The sequence below is a fragment of the Micropterus salmoides genome, unplaced genomic scaffold (genome assembly GCF_014851395.1).
Source record: "Micropterus salmoides isolate LMB-PRFRI ecotype aquatic unplaced genomic scaffold, ASM1485139v1 Ms_hic_scaffold_11, whole genome shotgun sequence".
Lineage (NCBI taxonomy): Eukaryota > Metazoa > Chordata > Actinopteri > Centrarchiformes > Centrarchidae > Micropterus > Micropterus salmoides.
In genome coordinates this window covers 34247904-34258881 of record NW_024040152.1, presented here as the reverse complement: position 1 = coordinate 34258881, position 10978 = coordinate 34247904, and the positions used below count along the sequence as shown (strand labels likewise).

Sequence of the window (10978 nt, the reverse complement as noted above, 5' to 3'; positions counted from 1 at the left end):
CTTTTTCTTTTTTCGAGCTACAGAAATTCCTTTCAAGTTTTAAAAATTCACTTGTTCTAAGAAAATTAAACATATATAATGTAAAATATTGATCTTTCACTTGTAATGGAGTATTTTTATAGTAAGGTATTACTACTTTTACTTCAGTAGGGCTCTGAAGACATCCTCCACCACTGACTGGAGGTGTTAACGTGCCAACTTAAACCTTTGAATATTCAGCTCAGACCACAGTTCAGCCTAGATACAGCGGAAAACTGATGAAAGTTGCCTGATTGTGTCCATTGTAGACTTGTTGGTAGCAGATATGATTCATCGTCTGGGGTCTGTTAAAATATCCTGATGTATCCATCTGACATGTGTTATGATATTTCAGACAGGACAGACAGTTGATTTTACAGACTGATGAACTTGCAGGTGAGTTCAGGGAATTTGCGTGTGATTATACTTAATTTTTCCTTTGGGACTGAACAGAGGGAACCTGGACACAACTTCAGCGTGAATCAAATAAAATGCTCTTTAATTAACTTGAAAAACACAACAGATATCAGGCGCACGCACACACACTAAAAACCTGTTTAAACTCAAGATCCACATTTCAGAAGAAGTCAAATGTCTTCGTAGACTCAAAATATGTTCCGGCAAGTTTCATCCAAACCAAAAAAACACAGTTAAAATGAAAAACAGGGTTGGTGAACAGCCGTCATGAATTTCTTTTTAAACAACATTACTTTTGGTTGGTCATGTTTAAGCCAATTACCTACAAATCAAATCAATCAAATCATGTCCAAATCATATCATCAGTTTGAGCAGACAGCTAAAACCCTGCATTTATATATTGCTATAATCCAAAGAGCTTTACATTTTGCCATCAGATACACACCGATGGCAGTAATATGCAAGGTGCTGGTCTGACCTTTGGAGCAATTTGCGGTTCACTCTGACAGGTGGACAGGAAGTCAATTTCTAAATATCTCACAAAAGCACTAACAGGGATGTTTCATAACATTTCCTGCTCATAAGTGCATCAACTAATTTCCATAAAGTTATTATTGACAATAAAAAGAAATGTTGACAACGCATCAACTTTGAAAGGTTTATATTTACAGAGACGATCTGAAACTGCAGTAAAGGTGCACTGATGGAAGAAAATCAATCTGAGCCCTGATGGATGATTTGGAAAATTATGAGCATGATTGTAAAGATATTTTAAGCTGTAGTTATTGTGCTAGAAAACAGCTTTGAGTGTCCACTGAGTGTCCGCTTCATGCTCCTTCACTGTGTTTGTCTTCCTCACGTCCATGCAGTTTGTAAAAGCTAGATCAACTCTGTCCTTTAGCAGGCTCTCTGGATCGTCCAGTCTGACGGCCGGGACCCCTCCCTCTGCCCCCACCGCCGCCGCCTCCTCCTCCTCCCTTCTTCCTCTTGTGTCCTGGTCTCTGTGCGGTGGATCCTCCACCCTCCTCCCTGTTAGCCCACAGGGTGTCGTAGCGGCCCGGCGCTTGGTATCCGGGCTGACTGCAGTCCAGTGGCTCCGTGGAGAGGAGGATCCAGATGGCGGGCACGTTCCTGTTGACCGTCAGGCTGTCGAGGCCGGCGGCGGGCTCCAGCGGCTCCCACACCTCCACCACGGTGCTGAACATCACCTTGGTGAGCTGGTGGAGCCCCTTCACACGCCGCTTCACAATCTCAGCGCACGTGATGGCTTTAGAAACGCCCTTACCCGTCGCTGTGAAGACGATCTGTTTGCAGAGCGGCCGGCCTGGCGCTTCCACTTGTCCTTCCACAGCCACGCCTCCTTCCTCAAGTGCGGTGCGTCCCTGGTCCTCAGCTGCTCTGGGTTTGGCCTCCACGCGGCTCAGGGCGTAACGCAACAGGTTGCGGATCTTGCTGCCATCTTTGACTCTGACCTCTGGGGTGTCAGGTTGAAGGCCGGGGAACGGACAGACAGATGGCTGCTCCACCGTCCGAGCCTTACAGTAGTTCTCCATCTGCAGAGAGAAAACAGACAGATGCTACAGATGTGGAGTGCAGAGAGAGGAAAGACAAATACTGTATGTACTAAACAATATGTAAATAATCATGATGTTCAGACTATGTTGTGTGTTCCGCTGATATGCATTACATGAGAACAACCTTTTACATGTGTACATGTCGACACCCTCTGATGCAACGACTATTGTTACTAGTCTTATTGTTATTATAATCATTAACATTACGATTGTTACCATTAACACTACTATAAATATCTGTACCATTTTTCATTTAGTCTATAGCAACATCACCTTCACTGTCTGTACCTCTGTGTGTATATTGTGTAGGCTGCCTCCCTCCCTCTCTCTCCTTACATCCGTCTCTTTCTTTCTCTCTCTCTCTCTCCTTCACCCCAACCGGTCGAGGCAGATGGCCGCCCACCCTGAGCCATGGTTCTGCTCGAGGTTTCTGCCTCTTAAAAGGAAGTTTTTCCTTGCCTCTGTCGCCTAGTGCTGCTCTTGGTGGGAACTGTTGGGCTTCTGTAAATATCATCATAGAGTACGGTCTAGACCTGCTCTTTATGAAAAGCGCTGTGAGATAACTGTTGTTGTGATTTGGCGCTATATAAATAAAATTGAATTGAATTGAATTAAAACAAAAACTAGTGAATTAGTAGGATGATTTTTTTAATATATGTCTCTGACACAAGGTGTCACCAAGACACGAAAAACTCAAGAGAGCAGGTGGCTGCAGACCTCTTATGGTGGAGGTCTACCTGCAGATCCTGATTGATAACAGGACCTGTTCATATTAACATCCATTTAACTTCACTGGAAGAGCTCCGTAATAACGTTATGGGTGCTATGCTGCAAAATCTGGGAAAGACATCTACAGAAAAAATAAATATCAAATTCAATTCAAAGATTACAAAATCTCTGTTTCTGGAGACACTTTTCCTTTGAAAATCGGTAGTGGTTGAACACAACAAATTGGTGATGTTTTCCAAAAGAAATCGGGGTTTATATAATTTACTTCCACGGTGAAGTAACATTTAAATGTTTGCACTGAAAGTCGCGTTTCTTACTTCTAACGTTACCATGACACGTTTGGAGTCAACAAGTTGGTCAACTAAACAATTAAACTAAAGCCGACGGTTCTTGGAGTACTGGATGTATGCCGAATTAAGGAACTCATCGTATTTATTTAGAAAACGTGTTTAGTCAAGACCTACCGTGAGTGTGGCTTCACCGATGACAACGAAAACGTTAAATCTACAGTGTTTCTAACGGAGATCGCGATGACGTTTCTTTATTTCTATTTTACAAGCGTTTTGAGGCTCAGCAATGGTTAGACCGACAAATAAAGGTGAGAACTTTCAGCTGCAGAGTCAATAAACTTACATAGATGTCATGTAGTTCAGCTAATGTTAAATAAACTGACTGCGTTATCAGCAATGTATTAGCAAGCGCGGCTAAGCTATAGGCTAAAATCCTTATTTATGTTCACAGAAATATATGAATGCTAAAAACGCCAGAATCATGATACATGTGTGATTATTTTGTTAGAGAATCGACTTAAGTAATGTTAAGTTATGTTTATAATCTTACCTGGTGGGATTTTTTGGGCTACTTAACTCTCCACATGTTTACTTCTCCTGCAACGCTTTACGTTACCGTATAACGGTGGAAACTGTCGCAAACTGACAATTTCTTTTGTAGTTCTTTGACAGTTGACGTTGAAGGCCGTTAACATCTTAACAGCAGCTTTTAACTGAACTTAATTCATAACACCACTAGTGGTTAAAGACCAAATGGAAGGCATGAAGATGTACAACTACAGTAATAGAAGTTTTGATGATTTATTTTACGTGTGAAAGCTTAAAGCACGCGGAAATTGTGGTTTGTAGTTCTTTTCAACTGCTACAAGTGTTTCCCGCCATTCAGCCACAGGAGGCAACAACGAGTCAGCCAGTTACCGTTGAAAGAAAATGGCGGAGAAGACGCCGCGCTCGAAAGCCAAATCTGACAAGCCGCAGAAAGGTGAGATTTATGCGTTTTATCAAACTATATGAGATGAAAATACTTATAACATGATGACAAGCTGCTAAAACTTTACAATGGAGCTGCTAAAATGGACTTTCTGGACCATATTTCAAATTCACACTGGTACGGTAACGTTAACGTTACCTGCTAGCAACACGCCAGTACAGCTTCACGGTGTTCGGTTAGGGATATCTATTCCTGCATCTTTATATTTCCCAACAACAGGCTACGTTTATTTCTAAATGTGTCATCTTTCTAACTTTGTGGGTCTTCAAAGAAAAGCGTTTGGCCTAGCCTTATTTAGAAAGTCCACGCTGAAATTAGCTTCAGATTTGGCAGTTAACAAAACCTAACGTTTAACGTTAGGGAAAGTTAACCTAACGTTAAGTTACAAGAACATTCCTCCGTTTCTTTGCATCTGTTTAATCTTACTGTTGTCATTTTGGGCAAAGCCCTAATGCTGTCTGAAACACTTTATAAGATTTGTAAAACCTTTTTTGTGTGAAAATGGAAAAACGGCAATTTCACTGCTTTTTCTGCTTGTAACGTTAACTCACGTTGGTTAGAACCTGAAACTGACAAACTGACAGTTTCTTTTGTAGTTCTTTGACAGTTGACGTTGAAGGCCGTTAACATCTTAACAGCAGCTTTTAACTGAACTTAATTCATAACAACACGAGTGGTTAACGACCAAATGGAAGGCATGAAGATGTACAACTACAGTAATAGAAGTTTTGATGATTTATTTGACGTGTGAAAGCTTAAAGCACGCGGAAATTGTGGTTTTTCGTTCTTTTCAACTGCTACAAGTGTTTCCCGCCCTTTAGCCAAAGGAGGCAACAACGAGTCAGTCAGTTACCGTTGAAAGAAAATGGCGGAGAAGACGCCGCTTGGTGAGGTCGGCTGCGGTCTTAAGTTGCGTTTGTGTCACGAGGTATGAGAGCCGAAGAAGAGTGTAATTTTGACGGAGGTGAACTTTATCGGTCTCTGCTGGCGACCCGTACGGAGCGAGCTACACAGACATGCAAGAAATGCCTGAAATCGTCTCTTTGAGACGAACAAAATGAGCCCACCACAGCCCTGCAGGATGTTCTGTTCTCAAGCTGTGGGCCTGTAAAGCATGGGAGTGCTTTTGGTCATTTATATTGACTGTTTTTATATAATATTTCAATGTTTTGGAAGCTTTGTTATTTGGAACGTGGTTGTGTGGAGAGAAATAATGTTTTGAAGATAACTACCAATAAAAGTGAACATATAAACAGTAAATATGGCCAAAACATGGACATTCGACTGCTATATTTTTGAAAGATTATGTAATAACTGTTGTATATCAATTTCTTTTCATCAAATTTACAGTTACAGTTGTATTCAAGGTGTATTAGAAGATATTCAGGTGCATTATAATCTACTTTAGGATGGTTTTGATGGTTTATTACATCAAATAAAGCTTTTTTTACCAGGCAAGAATGAAAATATAATTTTTTCCTGTATTTCATATCCATGTAGTCTGTAATGGTAAAATAAATATGTTAATCTACAATGGATTCATATTCCTCAGCTTCTGACCTTTCAAAGGAGACCAGAATGATGCATCTAGGCCTGATGGTTGAGGAGATATTACTGATTTATTTTGGATATGTTATTTTAGGCGTTTTTCCTAGAAATAGGTGCCAGGTAGGAGGTGGTTAATAAAATGCTTCGACACAAATTCTTTGCATCGATGCTCCGTTTCCATCCGTGTAATTTTACAGCACAGTGTTTTGCACGGACATTTATTACTGTTGCACATTGCGCTTAGGCTGTGAACACAACGTATAATGCCGTTGTTTGCAAAGTGGAGGAAGAGAGAGAAAATGGCGAGGGACAAAGAAGAAAGTGTCCAAAGTATTGGATTATTTTCAGCTAAAGAAAACAACAACTCTGTAATGTGACCGTCCCTAAAACCAAAGTTATGTCGCCTCGGCAACAGCAAGACAGCACCTGATCAGAAAGCAGCCCGTGTTCTGCTAGCGGACCACACACAAGGTAACAGTAACTTTAGCATTTAGCTGAAATCATGATTGATTGTTGAGTTAAAGGCTAGCCAAAGTAAGCCGCAGTCCTCCGCTGAAAATGTACACATGAGCATGTAGTAAAACTTGTATAGCACTCGAGAGATGTTTGTTTGCAAAGCAGCTTTCTGGTTGTTGGTCTGATGTTTGCTGTATGACACACTATGAATTTCCTTACCTTAACTTTTTAGCACCTCCTTTGCATTGTGTTGTGGCCTATGAGAGATTTGTCTGCGTTTCAACCGTTTAAATATGTCTGATGCGCACTGTGATTGACTAGCCACTCATAGTAAACCTTCTGCCTAGCCAACTCCGAAATCACTGGAGAAAACATTTTTGAAATATGAGGGGGATATGTATAATGGCTCCTGCGCGTAAATAAGCGGTGATGTTACAATTTAATCTTTACCGTTCGTTTACCACTCGCTGTCACTGTTGGACTAGCTGTAGATTAAGGTTTCATAGTTATTACCTAATCATAATTATTTGTCCTTGCACTGTTTCCCACAGATTGACAGTGTAACTGTGGTGGGGGCAGTCGACTGTCACAGGTGTTACGCCGAATTTTGCATGCCTACCGAGAATTGTATGAAAATGCATTAAAGTTCTGCTTTTAAACGCTATACTATTCTTTGTGGGGTTCATAAATAGTTATTAGTGATCAGTATATGTTTTATAAACGTTTAGAATCGTTAATATGTTATTATACTTAGGAAAAGTACTATTTCTTGAGACTCAGCAAAAACATCTGGCGTAAACCGCGTTCAAAAATGCGACCAGCAGTGTCCTAAAAGAACCTTAATAAGTGAATGCATAATTCGGCAAAACAGATGTTGTGGGCTACCTGCCAAAATTTGCATCCACCTCTTTTCTCAGCATAAAAGAGCGTTACCGCCCGCGCAATTCACGGCAGGCATGCAGAGTTTGGCACAACACCTGTGCTGAAAAACATCACTAGACCTCGTGGGAGCAAGTCCTGATCATTGTTCTAAGCTCACACAGTCTACCGGAGGTAGATTCTGTCTGACTTGACAGCACTGTTCTTATTCCCCTATCTATCAAGTCAGCAAAAGTCAGCCAGTTATCTCGGACGCACCTGTTGGTAGGTGACAAGTAGACTTGCATTAATTGGCTGATCCGTTAAAATATGCCCGATACTTAAGATCGACTTTATAACATCTGGATGTCATATCATTTAAGCCAGAACGCATCAGGACTTCCTCTGTTGTCTTTCTGTTAATGTTTGTTATCAGTGTTTGTTTTTCATCCCTTTGCACCCTTTCAAGCTGTGGCACAACCTCAAATTCAGTCTTTGTGTTTTATTTCAGAGAGGACAAAGCAGGAAGCTGCCACTGACGGAAACCTGAGGGTGGTCCGATGCTCCTGGTCCGACCTTTTTCACACCGCAGTTGGAGCCCGACTGGCACCGCTCTGGCCTATTGGCAAATCAAGCATGTACCAGGTAAAATGCCTCACAGTGTGTAGCTTGTAACATGGTGCTAGTTTACCTCAGAGTCATTAAAATGAAGCAGCAGCAGCTGTAACATTCTGCTTTAAAGGACTTTATAAACAGTGTGACGACTTGGCGTTCCTAACCCTGATAAAGCTTCACACGGTTCTGGATTTGTGAGGCAAAAATACCAAAATAGATATTTGAGCGGCTAAAACTTATACTGTACCAGTCCGTCCTCCACTTTGGTCCAAACTGAAACATCTCAGAACTGCTGGACGGATTGTCATGATCTTTTGGACAGACACTGATGTTCTGGAACATCATTACGACTAACTTGTGTTATCATTAAGGGCCATAACGTATAGTTGTATCAACATATGTTTTTAGTGACGGACTGTCAAATCAAATAATATTTCAACAATATTTACTGTCGGTTTTCACATCAAACTGGAGGGATATTAATTAATAACTACTCTAATAATACATTCTTAATTTAAGTAAACTAAAGGCTCCATTTAAAAAAAAAAAAAAAAAAAAAAAAAAAAAAATACATAAGGCAGTTTTTGTTAAATGTGTATCTTAAAATAAAGTGCTTAATTTCATAAAAATTTGAAATAAAAAGTGTAGCTTGAATTGATTTAAGTGTAGTCTCAACCAATTTTATAATAAACACTCAACACATTTTAACAATTGAACAGTTTTAATGCCTCCTTCTTTCATTTGCCAGGGCTTAAAGTTCTCAGGCGCTATGCCGGAATTCTGGTGTCGGGCGTTTTTGTATTCGTCAATATATATATTAATGTCTGTGGAAAATGTTCGTTGACGTTTGTGTGTGAAGCGCCAGTCTTCCTCTGCACAATTAGTGGCTTGGTGTCAGTGTATACACGAAAGAAAGGGGACTGGCACTTCCTGGCTATGTGCACATTCATTGGCTTTTGTTGGCTGTGAACAGGGCATAAAAGTTTCTATCTGGTCAGTTAAAGGTGTCACTCAAGGTTTTTGTTTACATGCTAACTGTCGTTAGGCTAATATGAAACTCGTAAAAGTAGTCCGTGTGTATTTATTGATATAATAATGCGTTTTGGACTAAATATTTTACTGTATTGGATCGTATGGACCTTTGCCAGCTTAACAAGGCCATTTTTGTCGGAATGTAATCCACCAGTGGACTACAGCTTTACAGATGAGTGGCGTCAATTTTGATAATAGATAGTGCTTGAAGTGGGCCACCGGCAACAGTAAGTTACTTCTACATTTTACTCTTTGGCAACCCAGGACTTTTTTTACGTGCAGGTGGGCTTTATGTGGCGTTCATCTGTTCCCATTCTCGCCTGTCTGCTAATCTCTGTCAGCGGAGACAGAGCAGATTGAAGCTCGGGTGCCTTTCATGCAGCCGTGAGCAGAAAGTAGCTGTCACAGTAACTTTTCGTGAACCGATTGATCCCAGCCTGGAGAGGGCGGGACATTAAAAAAGTTTGATACGCTGCAACAAACCTTTAAAATGGTGAAGTTGTTGTTCTGCATGGATGATTATTGACAAGTTAGTACTTAGCATTAACTGATTAGAGACTAAGCACCATGTAAATAATTTTTCTTACAAGGACTGAATAAAATGGAAAATAAATGAAAACCCACAGAAATGAAACCGCTGTCCAACTGGAATTAATATTATACTAGTGGTAACCTTTATCGCTAGCCATACTATTATCTGAAATTATAATGATGTGAATGGGGGGTACCATCAGGGCTGGGCAGTAAAACAATAAGGATAATTATCGTGATAAAATTTTCCATTTCATTTAAATCGCGAACTTAATTTTTCTATTAAGATATTTACACAGATATTTGCCCTGTAGGCAAGTCAGAAATCAGCTGTTCATCAGAGTGATGGCTTGTGGGAAGAAACTGTTGAGTCTGTTGTTTTTGGCGTACAGTGCTCTGTACCGCCTACCGGAGGGGAGGAGCAGGAACAGGTTGTGTCCGGGGTGAGATGGATCTGTAGTGATGTTTCCTGCCCGTTTCCTGACTCTGGAAATGTAAAAGTCCTGAATGGAGGGCAGGTTGGCAGCGATTATTTTTTCTGCAGTCCTGACTGTCTGTTGTAGTCTGCTCCTGTCCTTTTTGGTGGTAGATCCAAACCAGACAGTGATGGAGGTGCAGAGAACAGACTGGATGATGGCTGTGTAGAACCTCCTTAGGCAGGTTGAGCTTCCTGAGCTGACGCAGGAAGTACATCCTCTGCTGGGCCTTGTTGATGATGGTGTCCGTGTTGGGCTCCCACTTCAGGTCCTGGTGGATATAGTGGAACCCAGAAACTTGAAAGATTCCACAGCAGCCACAGGGCTGTTGAGGATGGTTATGGGGGGCAGAGTGGGGGGCTCCTCCTGAAGTCCACGGTCATCTCCACAGTTTTGAGCGTGTTAAGCTCCAGGTTGTTCTGACCATACCAGAGAGTCAGCTGATCAACCTCCCGTCTGTAGGCTGACTCATCACTGTCCCGAATGAGGCCGAAGACCGTTGTGTCGTCAGCGAACTTCAGGAGTTTGACAGATGGGTCTCCTGAGGTGCAGTCGTTGGTGTAGAGGGAGAAGAGCAGTGGGGAGAGCACACACCCCTGGGGGGCGCCAGTGCTGATAGTCCGGGTGCCGGATGTTATGTTCCCCAGCCTCACCTGCTGACTCCTGTCAGACAGGAAGTCTGTGATCCACTGACAGGTGGAGGCTGGCACAGTGAGCTGGGTGAGTTTGGTGCTGAGGATGTCCGGGATAACGGTGTTGAACGCCGAGCTGAAGTCCACGAACAGGATCCTTGCATATGTCCCTGGAGAGTCGAGGTGTTGCAAGATGTGATGCAGACCCAAGTTGACAGCATCATCCACTGACCTGTTAGCCCAGTGTGGAAGGTTTTAGTCGGCACACACATGTCCTCACAAAAACTGATGTAAGATGTCACAGTGTCGGTTAGTTCGTCCAGGTCAGTGGCTGCAGCCTCAAAAACACTCCAGTCAGTGCAGTCAAAGCAGGCCTGTAACTCCAGCTTTGACTCGTTGGTCCATCTTTTCAGTCTACAACAGGTTTAGCAGATTTCAGTTTTTGCCTGTATGTCGGGATTAGATGAACCAGACAGTGATCAGAGAGTCCCAAGGCTGCACGGGGAACAGAGTGATAGGTGTCCTTAAATGTTGTGTAGCAGTGGTCCAGTGTGTTAGTGTCCCTGGTGGGACACTTAATATGCTGTCTGTATTTTGGAAGTTCATGACGAGGTTTGCTTTGTTGAAGTCCCCAAGAACAATGAGCAGGGAGTCTGGATGTTTTTTTCTCCACATTAGTTATCTGGTTGGCCAGGTGTATTAACGCCTCACTAACGAAGTTCCAGGGTCAATAAAGAGCGGTGGAATAGTATGAGCAGTTGAGAGTCCATGGCAACGGCTTCTGTGTAACTGGTGCGATCAGTGGAACTGG

At 42.0% G+C, this 10978-nt stretch overlaps 2 protein-coding genes across 2 annotated transcripts in view; one reads left to right on the top strand and one right to left on the bottom strand.

The window, feature by feature from the left end:
* Window positions 1–489: 489 nt before the first annotated feature.
* rpp25l (ribonuclease P/MRP 25 subunit-like) lies at window positions 490–3680 on the bottom strand. The gene is made up of 2 exons (XM_038712345.1): window positions 3579–3680; window positions 490–1988 (listed from the first exon to the last, which is right to left on the bottom strand). Exon 2 carries the CDS (start codon window positions 1986–1988, stop codon window positions 1320–1322), a length of 669 nt encoding a protein of 222 aa, XP_038568273.1. The 5' UTR covers window positions 3579–3680; the 3' UTR covers window positions 490–1319.
* Window positions 3681–7392: 3712 nt separating this feature from the next.
* Window positions 7393–10978, top strand: part of LOC119898160 (collagen alpha-6(VI) chain-like) — a 63214-nt gene continuing 59628 nt past the window's right edge. The window contains 1 exon segment of the mRNA XM_038712344.1: window positions 7393–7526. Coding sequence (XP_038568272.1) covers window positions 7442–7526 — 85 coding nt within the window. The 5' untranslated portion in view covers window positions 7393–7441.

What these genes read in the sequence shown, in the direction of transcription:
- rpp25l (XM_038712345.1), bottom strand. Translation starts at nt 1,988, where the DNA reads ATGGAGAACTACTGTAAGGCTCGGACGGTGGAGCAGCCATCTGTCTGT.